The sequence below is a fragment of the Eretmochelys imbricata genome, chromosome 8 (genome assembly GCF_965152235.1).
Source record: "Eretmochelys imbricata isolate rEreImb1 chromosome 8, rEreImb1.hap1, whole genome shotgun sequence".
NCBI lineage: Eukaryota > Metazoa > Chordata > Testudines > Cheloniidae > Eretmochelys > Eretmochelys imbricata.
The window spans coordinates 105,624,520-105,643,066 of record NC_135579.1 but is presented as its reverse complement, the minus strand read 5'-3'; the positions used below and the strand labels follow the sequence as shown (position 1 = coordinate 105,643,066).

At 53.3% G+C, this 18,547-nt stretch overlaps 1 protein-coding gene across 1 annotated transcript; it reads right to left on the bottom strand.

Moving 5' to 3' along the window:
* Positions 1 to 242: 242 nt before the first annotated feature.
* Positions 243 to 14,965, bottom strand: BEST4 (bestrophin 4). Its single transcript, XM_077824772.1, has 9 exons — positions 14,814 to 14,965; positions 14,113 to 14,207; positions 11,353 to 11,586; positions 10,329 to 10,483; positions 10,088 to 10,165; positions 9,204 to 9,362; positions 7,506 to 7,586; positions 1,764 to 1,918; positions 243 to 645 (listed from the first exon to the last, which is right to left on the bottom strand). The coding sequence occupies exons 1-9, from the start codon at positions 14,963 to 14,965 to the stop codon at positions 243 to 245; spliced, it is 1,512 nt and encodes a 503-aa protein (XP_077680898.1).
* Positions 14,966 to 18,547: the final 3,582 nt, after the last annotated feature.

The following is an 18,547-nucleotide window of genomic DNA, read 5'->3' as shown; positions in this document are numbered from 1 at the left end:
GAGCACGATCTTCATTGAACCCTTTGCAGCATTTGAGTTGATCACTACAGTCTGGCTTCCGGCCCTATGGGCCTGCTCCAATGCCCACTGAACCAGGGGGAGTCTTTCCCTTTATTTCAGTGGGTTTTGGATCAGGCCCGTAGCTGGTGGTGCTGTCACGAGCTGCCAGGCCTAGAGGGCAGACACCGGGGACACAGCTCGCACCGAGAGTGGAGTGACAAGGCACACTGAGCTCGCTGCCTCTAGGCAGCTGACTGGTCGATGTCGATGCTCTCGTTGGAGGGCTGCCTCACTTGGATCTGGGGGTTCTCCCTCTGCGGCCCCCGTGAGGCTTCCAGCTGGCTGGGTACCTTGAGGCGGGTGCCGGGTGTGGGGGGCTCGCTGGCCTCATCTTCCGTCTCTTCCTCATCAATGCGGCCCACCGATTCAGGGTCCTCGCTGTGGCGGGGGTTGGGGGAGGGGAAGCTGCCCTCGCCCCTCAGGCGCAAAAGGTGGTGGTGGGCCCGGTTGCTCCTCCCGAAATTCTTCAGGCTGACAGCGGGGGAGGCGGCCGCGGTCAGGAAGCGGTTGAGCAAGGGCGTGTGCATGCGGGGCAGGCTGGGTGAGGGCTCCACTGGCTGGCTCTGCTCTGGGTCGTCGCTCATCCTGGGGAAGGAGTGTGGGATTAGGGCACAGGCTCTGAGTCAGAGCTGCTAGAAGGCAGGGGAAAGGTTCCTGTTGATCTGAAAGCCTTCAGATCAGCGTCAGAGAGTGCTCTGGGGACAAGCTGCTGGCTAAAGCATGCAACGTGCATGGGACAGGCTCCTGGGACAACAAGGTCCCACCCAGCACAGACCTTCAGCCAAGCTGCCCTGGACGCTCCTGGGAGCTTTGCCTCAGCAAGGGGGCTGAAAGGACGCGTCCCTGACTAAAACGTGGCCAGTGCATCAGCATTCCTGGCTTTAATATTTGAGCTTGGGTTTGGCACCTGGAGCGAGGGCTGCTGTGGGTCCCTCGCCTCCCAAGCCAAAGTTCCCGAACACAATTTAATGGGGTTAGTGTAAGAAAAATTGTTACTCAAAATAGCCCCATCTCCTTCACAGAGCTGCTTCTGTACAACCTGGAGCCAGAGCTGCTGCCTAAGAGATGGTTTTTACTCCTGTTAGCTCAACGCCGAGGGAGCTGGAGTCTCTTCTGGCTTGTGCATCATCAAGAGTGAGACACGCTCCAAGTGCAGAGCCATATGATTCTGCACCAAATTTGCTTGGTAAAGTAAGAGATGTTTTCCCCTGACTGCCAGCCCTGCAATCTCACTGCAGACTGGGTTCTTCCCAGGTCATGCATCTTAGTAAGTAATTCAGATTATTCAGGCCAGAGTCTTCCCTCACTTACCCTAGTGCACCCAGTTGTCTTCATGTTCTGCCCTCAATTACCCCTGAAGACAACGGGGTTCACTTAGGTGTAACTAAGGGCAGAATTTGACCTGCAGATCTTTATAAATGGATGAGGCACAAGCTAGAACTCCCCACCCCACAGCTTGTCTCTTAGATTCCAGGACCAGTTTGTGACACAGGCAGTTATTAGAAAAATCACCTTCCTACTTGTAAACTGAGTAAATCTGATCTGGCGTGACTGAGAGGCAAGAAAGGGGAGCCCGTGCAGCCCTTTTTAGAGTGGGGTTTCAGGTCCAAACCGCCCTTTGGAGCAATCCCAGAGGCTCTTGGCCGTAGCTGCTGCTTCAGGAAAGCTGCTGTTCTCATTCCAAATGAGCCCGCTGACCTTACCGCATATCGAAGGTGGAGCCCAGGAAGGAGGGCTTCAAGGTCTCTGCGGCCGTGGCGATGGTGTAAGGCGGCTGAGCTGTGGATTCATTCCAGTATTTGTCCTTCCCTGTTGGAGGCAGGTTCTGGTACATGTCATCCACGGAGAGCAGTGACACCTAAGGGCGGCAAAGGGCAGGCTCAGCTTCAAAAGGAGGAACACAGCATGCCACAAGCTGGTTGGGTCTTTAAGGGGAGTGGGGCTCAGTCCTGCCTGTGGGGGATCCGCTGATCTGATGCTCTGGCATCAGGTGTTTCAATTCAGTTATCAGAGCCAACTGAGGACGCATGGGCTGATTTCCAGAAAGGGCTGGGGGAGCTCAGCAGGGAAGAAGAGCTATAGGAGGGGGATGGTCCTCTGTGACTGGCCCTGAGGGAAGAGGGTAGCTGTGGCTGGTCTGGGAGTGGGCCAAACCCTAGGCAGGTGGCCCGGAGAGGGATAGGAAAGAAGGATCTGGCCTGGGGGAAAGACTCCAGGGAGGGAGCCCTGAGGATCAGCAGCTCAGGAAGAAGTTGGGCATCCCAGGAGGAAGTCGGGGGGGCGGGGAGGGTGGAGGGAGGTCAGCACTCAGAGAGCAGGCAGAAGGGGAGCTCAGGAGGGGCAGAGACCTTCCATTTTACATGTCCTTTGGGACTATTGTCTAAGTCTGTTAGCAGTGCCCACGCGGGGGTGTTTTGAGCGAAGGCGGGCCACGAGGGTGACCCTGACACACGTTTCATGCATCGAAGGCAAAACTCCCTCTCACTCCAGCGAGGACGTTGCCTGAGGGAGAGTCAGACCTGGAGGCTGCATGAGAGGAGGTACGCGAAGGGCTGCATTAAGGGGGCTGTGTTGGTGAGTATCTGAGTGTTTATTGTGAGGACAGCGTGACTGTGTGCTGTGTGCTTGATTGGTTGTTTGAAAAGGGTGGGAACTGGGTGTGCTTTGTTCCAGGTGAGCCTTTAGTGGGCCTGACTGCATAAAAAGCCAGTCAGTTGTGAACCAGCTGAGCAGCGAACAAAAGGAGTTTGCCTGGGAGTTCGCCTGGGGAGAGAGCCCTTGGCGGATTCTCAGAGTAATTACTACAACTCCTGAGGAAGCTCGTAGAAGGAAGGTAATATGGATGGGGGGTGTTCAGTTGTTGTGACCTGCACTGGATGTGCTATGTTTGTCTTTCTTCCACAGGACAGATGCGACTTTGTCTGTACAAAGTGCAAGCTGGTCTCCATACTGGAAGAGAAGGTTCAAGGTCTGGAGCAACAGGTATCGACCCTGCGTTGCATAAGAGAAACTGAAGATTTCCTGGACAGATGTCAGGATAGGCTTTTACGGGCACAAGGTTCTGAAGATTGAGCAGGCTGCACATCGGGGACAGAAGGATGGTGAAGAAATTTGGCATCATGTGACCTCCAGAAGAAAAAAGGGGAATGTCCATGTATCAGCAGGGCAGATACAGGAAAGTAACCGTTTTCATGTTCTCGCCACAGGTAATAATGTGGAGAGTGGATCAGATGATACGTCTGAGAGAAGGGAGCAGAAGGAGACTCCGCCGATTGGAAGGCATGGGATGCACTGTCCTAGGGTTGGGGGTTCCACAACCACCACTCCCAGGAGAAGGAGGCGGGTGGTGGTGGTCAGGGACTCTCTCCTCAGGGGGACTGAGTCATCTATCTGCCACCCCGACCGGGAAAACCGAGAAGTCTGCTGCTTGCCAGGAGCTAGGATTCACGATGTGACATAGAGACTGCCGAGACTCATCAACCCCTCGGATCGCTACCCCTTCCTGCTTCTCCACGTGGGCTCCAATGATACTGCCAAGAATGACCTTGAGCGGATCACTGCGGACTACGTGGCTCTGGGAAGAAGGATAAAGGAGTTTGAGGTGCAAGTGATGTTCTTGTCCATCCTCCCCGTGGAAGGAAAAGGCCCGGGTAGAGACCGTCGAATCGTGGAAGTCAACGAATGGCTACGCAGGTGGTGTCGGAGAGAAGGCTTTGGATTCTTTGACCATGGGATGGTGTTCCAAGAAGGAGGAGTGCTAGGCAGAGACGGGCTCCACCTAACGAAGAGAGGGAAGAGCATCTTCACAAGCAGGCTGGCTAACCTAGTGAGGAGGGCTTTTAACTAGGTTCACCGGGGGAAGGAGACCAAAGCCCTGAGGTAAGTGGGGAAGTGGGATACCGGGAGGAGGCATGAGCAGGAGTGCATGAGAGGGGAGGGCTCCTGCCTCATACTGAGAAAGAGGGGCGATCAGCAGGTTACCTCAAGTGCCTATATACAAATGCATGAAGCCTGGGAAACAAGCAGGGAGAACTGGAAGTCCTGGCACAGTCAAGGAATTATGATGTGATTGGAATAACAGAGACTTGGTGGGGTAACTCACATGACTGGAGTACTGTCATGGATGGATATAAACTGTTCAGGAAGGACAGGCAGGGCAGGAAAGGTGGGGGAGTTGCACTGTATGTAAGAGAGCAGTATGACTGCTCAGAGCTCAAGTATGAAACTGCAGAAAAACCTGAGAGTCTCTGGATTAAGTTTAGAAGTGTGAGCAACAAGAATGATGTCGTGGTGGGAGTCTACTATAGACCACCAGACCAGGGGGATGAGGTGGATGAGGCTTTCTTCCGGCAACTCACAGAAGTTACTAGATCGCAGGCCCTGGTTCTCATGGGAGACTTAAATCACCCTGATATCTGCTGGAAGAGCAATACAGCGGTGCACAGGCAATCCAGGAAGTTTTTGGAAAATGTAGGGGACAATTTCCTGGTGCAAGTGCTGGAGGAACCAACTAGGGGCAGAGCTCTTCTTGACCTGCTGCTCACAAACTGGGAAGAATTAGTAGGGGAAGCAAAAGTGGATGGGAACCTGGGAGGCAGTGACCATGAAATGGTCGAGTTCAGGATCCTAACACAAGGAAGAAAGGAGAGCAGCAGAATACAGACCCTGGACTTCAGAAAAGCAGACTTTGACTCTCTCAGGGAACTGATGGGCAAAATCCCCTGGGAGAATAACATGAGGGGGAAAGGAGTCCAGGAGAGCTGGCTGTATTTTAAAGAATCCTTATTGAGGTTACAGGGACAAACCATCCCGATGTGTAGAAAGAATAGTAAATATGGCAGGCGACCAGCTTGGCTTAACAGTGAAATCCTTGCTGCTCTTAAATACAAAAAAGAAGCTTACAAGAAGTGGAAGATTGGACAAATGACCAGGGATGAGTATAAAAATATTGCTCGGGCTTGCAGGAGTGAAATCAGGAAGGCCAAATCACACCCGGAGTTGCAGCTAGCAAGAGATGTTAAGAGTAACAAGAAGGGTTTCTTCAGGTATGTTAACAACAAGAAGAAAGTCAAGGAAAGTGTGGGCCCCTTACTGAATAAGGGAGGCAACCTAGTGACAGAGGATGTGGAAAAAGCTAATGTACTCAATGCTTTTTTTGCTTCTGTCTTCACAAACAAGGTCAGCTCCCAGACTACTGCACTGGGCAGCACAGCATGGGGAGGAGGTGACCAGCCCTCTGTGGAGAAAGAAGTGGTTCGGGACTATTTAGAAAAGCTGGACGAGCACAAGTCCATGGGGCCGGATGTATTGCATCCGAGAGTGCTAAAGGAGTTGGCGGATGTGATTGCAGAGCCATTGGCCATTATCTTTGAAAACTCATGGCAATCGGGGGAGGTCCCAGATGCCTGGAAAAAGGCTAATGTAGTGCCCATCTTTAAAAAAGGGAATAAGGAGGATCCTGGGAACTACAGGCCAGTCAGCCTCACCTCAGTCCCTGGAAAAATCATGGAGCAGGTCCTCAAAGAATCAATTCTGAAGCACTTAGAGGAGAGGAAAGTGAACAGGAACAATCAGCATGGATTCACCAAGGGCAAGTCATGCCTGACTAATCTAATTGCCTTCTATGATGAGATAACTGGCTCTGTGGATGAAGGGAAAGCAATGGACGTGTTGTTCCTTGACTTTAGCAAAGCTTTTGACACGGTCTCCCACAGTATTCTTGCCAGCAAGTTAAAGAAGTATGGGCTGGATGAATGGACTATAAGGTGGATAGAAAGCTGGCTAGATTGTCGGGCTCAATGGGTAGTGATCAATGGATCCATGTCTAGTTGGCAGCCGGTATCAAGTGGCGTGCCCCAGGGGTCGGTCCTGGGGCCGGTTTTGTTCAATATCTTCATAAATGATCTGGAGGATGGTGTGGATTGCACCCTCAGCAAGTTTGCAGATGACACTAAACTGGGAGGAGTGGTAGATACACTGGAGGGCAGGGATAGGATACAGAGGGCCCTAGACAAATTGGAGGATTGGGCCAAAAGAAATCTGATGAGGTTCAACAAGGACAAGTGCAGAGTCCTGCACTTAGGACGGAAGAATCCAATGCACCGCTACAGACTAGGGACCGAATGGCTCGGCAGCAGTTCTGCAGAAAAAGACCTAGGGGTTACAGTGGACGAGAAGCTGGATATGAGTCAACAGTGTGCCCTTGTTGCCAAGAAGGCCAATGGCATTTTGGGATGTATAAGTAGGGGCATTGCCAGCAGATCGAGGGACGTAATCATTCCCCTCTATTCGACATTGGTGAGGCCTCATCTGGAGTACTGTGTCCAGTTTTGGGTCCCACACTACAAGAAGGATGTGGAAAATTTGGAAGGAGTCCAGGGAAGGGCAACCAAAATGATTAGGGGACTGGAACACATGACTTATGAGGAGAGGCTGAGGGAACTGGGGATGTTTAGTCTTCAGAAGAGAAGAATGAGGGGGGATTTGATAGCTGCTTTCAACTACCTGAAAGGGGGTTCCAAAGAGGATGGCTCTAGACTGTTCTCAGTGGTAGCAGATGACAGAGCAAGGAGTAATGGTCTCAGGTTGCAGTGGGGGAGATTTAGGTTGGATATTAGGAAAACCTTTTTCACTATGAGGGTGGTGAAACACTGAAATGCGTTACCTAAGGAGGTGGTGGAATCTCCTTCCCTAGAAGTTTTTAAGGTCAGGCTTGACAAAGCCCTGGCTGGGATGATTTAACCGGGGATCGGTCCTGCTTTGAGCAGGGGTTGGACCAGATGACCTCCTGAGGTCCCTTCCAACCCTGATATTCTATGAGTCTATGATTCTATGATTCACCCTGTACCCTCTCCAGCCAAAGGCATTAGGTGCAGAACTGGGCACCCGGGAGAAGCATTCTGTGACGGAACAATCCTCCAGCTTCACACTTCCCTAGCTTTTCTCCTTTATTTGTTTCCATTTCTCCTGTGGATTTTTTATGCCTGGTGCATGGTGCCAGCCTAATTAATCCCAGAGGCTGATGTCTGCCACCCACCGTTAGCAGTGCTAGCTTCTCCCTGTCACCCGGGCACCATCCCCTGGGGCTGAGCTTCACCCCTGTTCTGGAGAGACCCCGAAGTTGAAGTTCAGATACAGCCCATTCATTCTGGGTCTTCTCCACTGCAATGCCAATGAGGATCACTTGTGATGGTCAGTTTTGTGATGTGGACATCTGCCTGCTGAAAGCCCCAGTTCACTGGCTCTAGGAACGCCTATACAAGGGCTGGATTTTAATCTGTGACTTGGCGGCAAAAGGCTCCCTGTCCTGCCCCTAATCCCGGCCTGTAGCATCTCTGTGCAGCCCTGATTATTCCAGTCTGATGGAGCAGCCCCCGAGGCATTGAAGATGTGCTACCGGCACACCTGTCTCTACACCATGTGCTCTTCGGAGGGATGGGACGCACCTGCAAGTTCCTGTCGATCAGCTTGTTAGTTTCAAAGTCATCGTCGTCCTCTCCAAATGGGTTAATGATCTGTTCTGCTACCTGGAGAATGAAGGCAGAACACCCCATGAGGTACACGCACTCAGACACCAGGCTCAGGGTTCTTTGATGCTCGTGAAACACGCTGCACTGACAGCTGTTGCTATGGTGACCACTTCTTATCTGAGTGCCACTGATGCATTAGGGACCGTGGAGTGTGCACCTACCCGGTCCCTTTCCCAAGGAGACCACAGTGGAAATGGATGATGATGTGGACGATGCATTTGAACGCACACAGTGCAAGCCCAGCTGAAGGGCCAGTCTCGGAGCCATGTGCACTTGCTTTCTCATCTTTTCTCTTCTCTCATTTCGGCGGTGGATTTTCACTTAAAGGCTTTACCGAAAAGGAGCCCCTTAAGCAGGGCTTTGCAGCCCCGGAGGCCTCTGCTTGCCCGCAGAAGAGGTACAGATGGGAAGCGGTGCTGTAATCTTCCCTGATGCTGAGGCACATCTGCCCTGAGCTGGAGAGACCCCTTCTAGGGCAGAGAGTGGAGGTCAGTCCCAGTGGCCCATTTTGTCATTGCTAAAAGGGTCCACAAGAGGGGGCCAGTCTGAGAGAATTAATTTTTGAGTGGGACACTTGTCCCACTAGGTATTGAACCAAAATCCCAATTCATCTCTCACTGAGTCCATCTGATGGGAAAGACTCACTCACCTGGGATACATCCACACCAGTGACTGTGAGACACAAGCCCATGGGCGCCAGTTGGCAAAGGGTTCACAGCTCTGTGTCAGCACCTCCTAACAGGCCTGAAAAACTTGCTGCGCGTAACAAATTGCTTTTGTAGGATTTATCCCTAAACGATGGGGCTTTGTAAGGTCTCCAGCGAAAGCCAGGAGCATGCTGGTCATTCATTTCGCTGTGAAAGGCATATATATTGATGCAATTTTAATCATTATGTTTATTTACTGAAAATCTGACCTGGTCACTCTGGGAAACACTGCTGTAGATGAGAAACTACTTTAGACAAGGGTTTGAGCCATTAAAATTAAGTTTTGTCTCTGCTACGCCTGTTATCCTGCTGTTGTCCGTGTGACCATTCTGCTGCTAATATTCTTGCGCATGACTCATTTGGCTCTTTGGGCCTTGGCTCTTTGCCAATAAATGTATTTGTATTAGAAATAACTCGTAGCACTGTGGTGGCAAGTGAAGTGCGACGCCTCGGCTGGATTCACCAAGGTGACGTGCGCACTGTTCTCTTTCCGGGACAGCGAACCTGGTGCCTAGGAGCGTCCAGGGACAGGCACTGCACGGAGCGCCGTGAGGACTTGGGGGTGGCTCTGTGTACACCTCGCACTGGCCTGCACAGAAAGGGCGAGTCTGCAGAGACCCAGAAGTACGGGCTTGCGGGGCCAGAGGCTGTTGGTTTCAGGGAGCTGAACCACAGCAGAGACAGACAAAGCTGGTTCATGCTAAGGGCAGACAGTGGGTGCCCCTGGGGAGTGTCACAGTGACCTAGAGGTGAAAGGCTCCTCCTCGATTCCCCTGACATCCCCCAGGACCCTACGTCACGTTCACAGAGGGGACAGGGGCTGCAGGGGAGTCTGACAACCGGGGGCAAGGTCAGATCTCCCACCAAGCTGGTGCCCGGCAGGGTCCTGCGCCAGGACTGTGCTCACCTTCAGCCAGCCAGCATAGAAGAAGAACTGCAGGAGGGTGGTCAGAGGGACGTAGAGATCCAGATCCCGGTCCTGATCCTGCTCTGGGTCCAGGGGCTCCAGAAACTGCCGCCCGATCACACAGAAGGCGAAGAAGGAATAGACAGCGATTGTGACTACCTGCAACAGAGGCTCTCCGTTAGCCAGAGCGGGGTGGGGAGAAGCCACTGGCTAGTCCCAATGCAAATGGAGAATCCCAAAGGGGGAACTACTGCTTTGAAAAATGAGACTAGATACAGTTTGACAGATGGAGATAGATGAGAGTAACACTGAGATCCCGGCACTGGTGAGCGTTAAAGAGTCTGGGGCACATCTCACAAGAGTAGCGTGCTGTGTAAATTGGTATCCTGGCCAAATTCCAACTTGGGTGATTCCATGCTGCCACTTTACACTCTTCCTACAGTTTCATTAGGAAACTGGATCCTTTTCCCTTCCCTGTTTGAACCCCTCCTTGTCCAATGTTGCTGTGTGCTGTTAAACAGCTGCTGCGCCCCACCCCAGAGGTGGATGCAGTGTAGTGGTGGGTGAAGCGCCAAGTGCTCTGGGATGAAAAGCGATAGAGAAATTCAAGTTGTGTCTAGGAAGACAAGGATCTACCGCACCATGGGTCAGCCCCCAGGGCCCCATAAACTCTCTGAAGATGCTATATGTAGCAGGTAATCTCTACCCTGTAGAAGTAGCCTGAAGGAGTGGCTTACATGTGAAGGGTGTTAGGGAAAGGAGCTGATTCCCTTGCTGTGATTGGGATGGAGGGTTCAGTTTCCGTGGGCCGTGTGGTTCCCATCTCCTGATCCCATTGGAGGGTTGGAAATGGAGGGTGAGCTGAAGGCCGGGCGCTCACTGACCTGTGTGTAGACCAGTGGGATGCTGATCCAGTCGTAATGGAACAGCATGCTGCATTTGGCACGGTACAGATTCAGTTCCTACGCAGAGAGGGGAAAGGGGGTCATCACCTGGGTGACAGCAGCTTGGACAGGCTCCCCCCCACCAGCAGCTGACACTCCTCCTCCCCAGATCCCAGCAACAAGCCCCCTGCTTCACACACCCCCGCCCCATCCCTTGACCTTCCAGTCCCTGCAAACTTACGTCTATGAGTAAGCGGAGGGCCACGTCGTCCCTGACCCGCCCATCTCGCCTCGCCTGGGCAGCCAGGTTGGTGAACCACACGCAGGGGATCCAGTACTTGTTAAAGTCTGAGTGGAGGCTCTCAAACTTCTTGCGCTCTTCCTGTGTCATGAAGCCTGTAGCGTGGGAGACAGCAGGAGGGCAGATATTCAGGGTCCATGAATCCAGCACTGGTGAAAAGGACCAGATTGTCTGGCCTGGCTGCAGCAGCCCTCCATCCTCAGAACAGATACGGTGCGGGCAGCAGCAGGGCAAGCTCCCCACACACTGCTCCATCAATGTGCCCCATCTTGAGATGGGGGGTGCCCTCTCCAGGGGCAGGGAGGTCAGTCTCCATGACCCGCTCAGTCCTTGATCTCTCTGCTGATGCTGCCAGCAAGGGAGTTGGTTGGGTGGGGTGGGTTTTGTGATGGGCACCCCTGTCTTCGGAACCGGATTGAGACCAAAGCTCATTTCACACAGACCACCAGGCAGCCATCAGCTGGTAGCAACTCCCAGTGACTACCCAGTGGCTGGATCTGAGCTCTGCCTCCCGCCCCCCCTCCCCGAGCTGTCCAGCCCCCTTTCTGTGACTCAGACAGCCATGGGAGCCCCTGGAACCAGTTCCATCCCTCTGCCTCAGTAACTGGTGATGAACTCAATGTGGTTTCACTGCTAACCTGGCCTCCTGGTTGCCCAGGAGGGAGTCACTCCAGGGTCACAGATTCCAGAGGAAGGCTCCCACCCCTAGAGTCTACATTCAGTGGAGGGAGGAGGAGTCTCCAAGGCCACCACTGAGCAAGGCATAGGGAGAAATGGGTCCCTCGGGATGGAAGGGGGACAGGAAATCATCCAGGCAAGAAAACACACCCTGCCAAGCTAGGCTTTCCCTGGACACTGGACCTTAACTCCAGCCCTTGCTGCTCCTTAGGCAGAGAGCTGCTGGCCGTAGCCTGGAAATTAACCAACGCATCAGTGCTCTGCCCCGGCCCTGAGACGAGCTCACCTGCATCTACCAAATGGTCCATGGTTGGAAACCTCTTGAGCACCCTGGTGCTGACAGAGCGCAGGATGAGCACGGAGGACAAGTTGGCGTAACGGATGAGCGAGCGCCGCAGGATCCTCCCCTTTTCATCCTTCCCGTGGACGGTGCTGGAGATGACGCACATCAGCTGGTCAGGCAGCGGGATGCTGGTGTACTGGGCCCACCACCTGTTCACGATCAGCGTGACGTAAAAACCTGCCCAGGGAGATAGCCCACAGGGGCACGGTTACTAGCTGGGGAGGCCGAGCATCGGAGACCCAGCAAGGAGAGAGGTAGGAGCAAGTGGGGTCATTAACTAGGGATGGTGTCTGGTGACTTGCGGGCTGGGCTGAGTGTGAGGGGCCGGCAGAGCTGCAGTGTGGGCCGTGGCTGTGTTGCCTTGTCTAGATGGGATTTGAGCGTGTGGGAGCTCACGTGTGCTAACGGGCATGTTTTAAAAGACAAGTGCAGACAAGGCTTATGGGGCCCCATTTCCAAAGGGATCTAGGCACCTAGAGAGACTGACAGGTGCTTCTGAAAATCCCAATTGGTCCCTCTCTAAATCCCTTTGAAAATCTGGCCCATTGCCTTCAACATCCACTAAAATGGTTGAGTGAAAACCTACCCTCCTCCACTGGCTTTAACATGATCCATTCAGCGTGTATGAGCCCTTCACACTAGAAGACTTCCCCGATGCATTAGGTGAAAGGTGTTAGCCTGCTTGTTAACATCAGCCCTTTGAATCCAAATCTAAGCCAAGCCTGAGCAACAGCAGGGCGAAAACTCTCTTGGTTAAAGAATCACTATTCCCATCCTTCATGTGAGAACCAAAAGTTCCACACCAAAGCCAGGGCAAAGCAGACCTCCCATAGCTCATATCCCCAGCGCAGAAACAACGCTGGTGTTTTGGGGGCAGGGCAACGAACGCTTTCCACCCTTTCTACACACCATAAAGAAGAGACAGATTTTCCCCTCGGCCAGTTTCCGCCTGTGACAACTGTATCAGCACTCTGATCACTGGACCACCAACTGCATCGCTCTGGAGGAAATCTGAGGGGCAAAGCTGGGCCTAACTGGGGATGGGCAGGAGATCATGACAAGGCTAATTAGCCCATGAGCCCAGAAAGTAGAAAAGGCACAGGAAGGAAGAGCAGGGGGTAGACTAGAGCAGAGAGAAGCGACATGACTGACCCACCCACCTACCCACTTTCAGAGCCAGAGCCCTCTGCCTCTCAGAAACCTTCTGTCTCCCCCTCCATGGCTGTGAGCGCTAAGGATTGCATGCAGCTGTAAGTACAGAGCTGCACAAGTTTGTACGGTTGGTGGGGAGAACGCTGTAAATAACTTGCACAAGGTGTGTAACCAGAAGATGGTCTCCGAGCGGTTTGTGGCTAGAAAAGAGACAGAAGTGGGAAGACACCTGGTCACCATGTTTGTCTGGTTTCTGTGGGAGACGGATTTCTCTGTGGCAGGAGAGATAAAGAGTAGCTGAGCTGTTTGGAGGGACATTGTGCTTTTCCTTTGACTCATTTCCCCTGGCAACAGCGGAAGGATCAGGACTGACATCTGATAACCTACAGCTGGGCTTGAATGAACAGCTCCAGCATTTAGCCAGACTCTGGCTGAATTCGATCGAGGAGATTTTGTAAAGAGCAGTGAAAAGACCAGAATCCCCGAGGGAACAGCTGGTAGATCCATCAGCTGAGGCCTTTCAGGGATGCTCAGACAGGGTGAAATTCACCCTGTTCAGTGGCGCCCACGCCTTGTGCCAGCCAGCTCTCTGAACGGGGTGAATCTCTAGTTCTTGTGAATGTCAGGCCTGGGCACCGGGGGGCAGCCCGCGGGCAGGCAGCCACCCGAGCTCAGCAGGTTAGCTACTGCAGGAGTCACCTCTCAGAAAGGAGCAAAGAAGTTCCTCATTTCTCTGGCACATGGGATGGGCAGGGTGCCACTAAATAATGCCCCAGTCATCTGTCAGAGATAATCCCGTTCCCAAGGCACAGCAGGGTGGGGAGAGGTGTTCATGGGCGCCACTGCATTCCCACCAGCTTTTCCCAGCATGGGAAGCTTTGGCTGGGTGAGGGCTTGTTTTAGCCGGTAAATGTCTAATCATTAATCCCTCGCTCCGTTTTCCATGTCTCCCCATTCATGCTTGGTGCCCCCTCCCACCCCTCCCTTCTGTCCGTGCCCTCTGCTCACACATACAACAGTTGCTCACGTTTTTGCAGGACTTCTCTTCCCCTAAGGATCCTAAATGTGCTGCACTTATCCACAGGGGTTGCTGAAATGCAGCCACCTCTGGGGCAGAACAGCAGTGCTACATAACAGCTTAGCAGAGGGAAGGAGAATTCTGCAGGGGGAATAGAGAGGCCGAATGGACAGTATTGGGAGGAAGTGTGGTCAAGTGGGAGACAGGATGCCTGAGTTCTATCCCTGGGTCTGCCTCTGATATGCTGTGTGACTTCGGGCAAGTCATTTTCACCTGCTGGGGGCTCTGTTTGCTCATCTGTAATATAATGGGGATGATAGTGCTAACCCTCCTGTGGCAGGTGCTTTAAGATCCTGGGGTGAAAATAACTGTTGTCACCTTAATTGGAACTGGCTAACTGCCCGTGTGTTTCTGGGGCCTGGAGCCAAAGAATAAGGGATCCCTTCCAAGATTCATGCCCTGGCCCATCTGATCCATTCGCTCCAGCCTTAACTGGCCATTAAGGATGGAAAACAAAGTAGGGGGCACTTTACCCAGGACAAAGGACATGGGGATGAGGTCCGTGGAGCGGTTGCAGTACTGAGCCACTTTCACATAGACACGCTTCTGCTCTTCAGTCAGCAGCCGCCTGCAGGGACACAAAGAGCCGGGATCAGGTGCTTAACCTGGTGTGCGTTATTGCCTGGAACCTCCAACTCCGCTCTGTGCTCATCTTCAGACTCCCCTTCCTCTCACTGGCCCGTCACAGGAGCACCAGCTCCTCCCTGCTCTCTCCCTCCCCAAGTGACCCCACCCCCCAGCCTGCGATGGATGGCTCGCTGTGGTATATTTCTTCAGGAGTTTCCACTCCAGCTGTCATGTGCCAAGCCAGGGATCTTTCACTGATGGGGGCCTGCGGGATCTCTCCAGTGGCAGGTTTTCCCTCAGACTAGCATTTCCTGATGTTTTCCAGTCAAATGGATGGATACTCTAACGGCAGGCACTGTCCATCGGCAGAAACAGGGTTAATAAAAGAGAAGCAGCAACAGCAAGTGGGTAAAGGACACAGGTGTTTCCAGCAAGTCCGCATGCGAGTGAAACAGACTGGCTGCTGCATGAGAAGGGAACAGCCTACTACTGCTACCAGCTCATGAAATCAGTCCTTTATCCCAGGTGGCAGAGGGCTGCCATAGGTCCTGGGTTCTGTCCCTGGAGTGTCAACATCCCATGTGGGGACGCTGTTCCACAGACTCACCGGTAAGTGATGCTCAGCATTGTGTACAGCATGACAAAGACAATGAACTCCTTGTACAGCAGTTTGTAGATGCTCCCCTTCCACCTGAAGAGCAGCTTGGAGAAGCCTCCGAACTGGGCATTGGCCACCTTCAGCGTGTAGGAGACTGTCATGGCTGCCTGCCTCCGCCCCCTCCGGGCTGCAGTGGGGAGAGACGGCACTAGAGTGAGATTTCCCCTCCGCCTCCCTGGAGCTCCGCCTGCAAGTCTGAGGAAGCTCTGTGGTCTCAAGTGCCATGGCTGGAGGTCACAGACCGAGCCTGAGCCCGCTTCGGGCCACCAGGCTGGGATCCAGCGGCCAGCACGCATTTCCAGTGCAGGCCTCATAATAATCCATGGCCGCAGATGCCACACTCGTCAGCCAACTGCGAGCCCATGCTCCTTCAGCCACCAAGGGGCAGCCGTGCGCCTCGACGCACACCACCTGACACCTCCCATGCAGTGGGTGGGGCATGTGTAAGCCACGCTAGGCGTGCATGTCTTTGTCGCTCTCTAGTGGTTGTTCCACATCAGAGGATAAGAACCTACTACATCTACCATGTGATAGTTATTCTTTTAGCTCAGTTGGTAGGGGCTCATGCTGAGGGTCCGGTGTTCCATCCCTGGTGAGGACCCACCATGGTGCTGGTGGGGAAACCATACACGTGCACAAGCACACACACCCAGAGCAACAACTGTTAATAGAGGGCACCAGCTGATCGATACACAGGCGAATGCATACACCCGTTGCTAGCAGACAGTGCCAGCTGAGCAGATGCTTCCCTTCGTAATGTCAGTTTTATTAATACATATTGGTTCCAATTCAGACCAGGTGTGATCAGATAGAACTGGGCTGAGCTCAGTGGAGTTACAGCCACCCACCCCAGGTCTGGATTTGCACTATCCCATCTTATGTGGCTATAATAGAGAGTCCTAGGCTGCAGCGTGGCTCATTATTGACTTGTCACTCTCCCAGCTTAGCATGTAAACCCACAGCTGGTGCAGGGCACGGTGTGAACCGAACGGTTTGTAGGGAGGCTGGCGGGCATAGAAGCCCTTTCTCTGGGGGGCTCTGCTCTGGGGAATACCCATGCTGTACGGTGCAGTTGGGTGAACACCTGCTCCTCAGGCAGGTCAAAAGTCAGCCCCTGCCTGGGATGGTGTAGCAGCTTCCAGAGAAGGGGATGCAGCCCAAACAAGGTGGTGAGCCCTCCACCTTCCCACCCGGCTTCCCAGAGTCCCCCTTGAAAACCATTTAAGGGAAACAGTGCCGCTTCGGCTCAGACACTCGCGTGGAGAATACACACGCTTTGTTTCTGTTCAAAGAGCCGGTTCAGTGGCAACAGCTGATTCTCCCACACACTCCCCTACAAGACACTGCTAGTCCAGAACTCCTTGAAGGGGGACGCCCACAAATGAACAGACCCCCGCTCCTACCCACATCAGTTGCTGCTCCCCTGGAGGGGAGAGCCTCCTACCTGCACCAGGAGTCCCTTTTTGTCCCACCAGCGTCCAGGCAGCGAGAGAGCCTTTACGTTCTCCCTTTAAATACCTCCCTGTGGCTCATAAACCACATTCCTCAGGGTGATGGATTGGGGGTTAGCGCCAGGCAGAGAACAGGGAACTGACAGGGAGGGTCACACCAGCCATGCCTCTGCCGGCTGTCCAGCAGTGTCCTGAATTTAACTGAGCCCCTCTGGCGAGATATAGCCAGCACTCCGACTCGCAAGGCTCCCAGATCGTCCTGCTGGACTCACACAGGCCTGCCTGGCACATGGCACGTGGCCACTCACATCAAATGGGGATTGCCTGCTAACTCCCAGTGCAGCAGAGATTCAGGAGAGATCCATGCACGGCTGCATCCTGGGATTCCTGCTCAACCTCCCCAGTCGCGCCGGGCAGTGCTGCCAGGAGCAGGTGCCACCGGGTAATTTCCACACACGAAGCGCTGCACTGTGGGATGGCGAAGGGAGGACCAGCTGAACCTAATGCAGAGGCAATGCTTGCAGCTTCCATCCGCACCGGAGAGAAACCGAGGCAGATGGCTCTGGTTACGGGGAGCCCAGGCTTGGAAAACGTCTGGTTTTGATTGCGTGTGGCAGGCCGTGGTGTGCAGAGAGTACAGGCTCAAGGCATTCCGAGCAGGGTCATGGAGAGAGCGATCAGGCCGCTGCTCTGTGCCACTGTGTCTCTTTGCTCCCATAAGAGTCAGCAGAATTTAAGATTTGGGGTTTTTTTTAAATTAAAGTTTCTAGCCTTTCTTGTTGCAAAGAAACCTTGTGAAGGTGACCTGACACAGGCGCCCCACCATCACGCCCTCGAGTCTGCGAGGAGACAGAGACAATGGTTCTAAGGGAGTGAATGTGGGTTTATTCTGGAGCCTAATGACAACAGTGAACATTGGAACATTAACTCTTTCATTGCTGACTATTGTAGCAGAAGCATCCAGCTCCTCTTGGGCTGTGGTGGATTTTGGGGTTAGGAGCAGAGCTGGAGTAGGTGACCATCCCAGTTTCCCCCCTACTCTGAGCCCTGGTTTCAGCAATGGTTTAAAATTGAGCCAGTGTAGCCTAAAGTGAGAATTTCAATTGATTTTGTTCAACTAGTACAAACCTCTGATTCCAGACCAACAGGTATGTTGTTTGCTTTTTGTATTAGCTCAGGGGGTCTCAAACGTCATTGCACCGCACCCCCCTCTGACAACAAAAATTACTACATGACCCTGGAAGGTGGGGTGTGGGGCGGGGGGACTGAAGCCTGAGCCCACCCTGGGCAGGGGGGGTCAGAGCCAAAGCCCAAGCCCTACCACCCCAGGTCGGGCGGGTTGGGGGGTGAGAGAGACCAAAGCCGCAGCCCGTGGGCTTCAGCCCCAGGGAGGGGGCCTGTAACTCTGAGCCCTGCCACCAAGGGCTGAAGTGGTCGGGCTGGCCTTTGGCCCCGGGCAGTGGGGCTTGTGTTTTGGCCCTGAGCCCCAACAAGTCTAACGTCAGCCCTGGCGCCCCCCATTAAAATGGGGTCGTGACCCACTTTTGGGGTCCCAACCCACAGTTTGAGAACCGCTGTATTAGTTTAATTCAAGTGGGAACAGGAATAAGCGAAAGCAAAATAAATCCCTCTTCTACTGAAGTAAGAGTGTCCACACATGGGGTTGCATTGGTTTAAAAATGAGATAAGCTAAAGCAGTGTAATGTTCCCCTGTCAACAAGGCCTTAGAGAGTGAACACACCCTAGCAGCATCCACTGCATGAGCTCTAAAGCACTAGGGCGTATTCTTCCTCAGTGTTGCCAAGTCTCCTGACAATTCTTGTTTTCCTTAAAGCACCAGTGCCTGGAGTCAAGGGGATCTGTGATGGTTTCAGCCTTCGTTCTTTAAGAAAAAGTAAGTTTCTAGCCCTCGTGGCTGAGGCGAAAGCTTCCAAATGTGACCCCTGTGCACCCTAAAGGCTCAACAAGCAAAAGGCAAATAAAACAAACTCCAGATCGATTATTTGTACATAATCTCATGATTTTTGAACATTTGGGGTTGGCGACGCTGCTGAGCTCTCACCTCCCTTCACTTCATTGAACACAGGAGAAAAACTCCAGCCAACCTCTCCACTTCTCTGCCCCAGCACAGCGGACGGGGGACCCCGCAGGCACTGAAGTCTTCTGCACTGACCTGGGGCAGCCTGACCCTTTAAGAGCTGGACCAGGCTTGTGTGACCCATCTAATGAGCC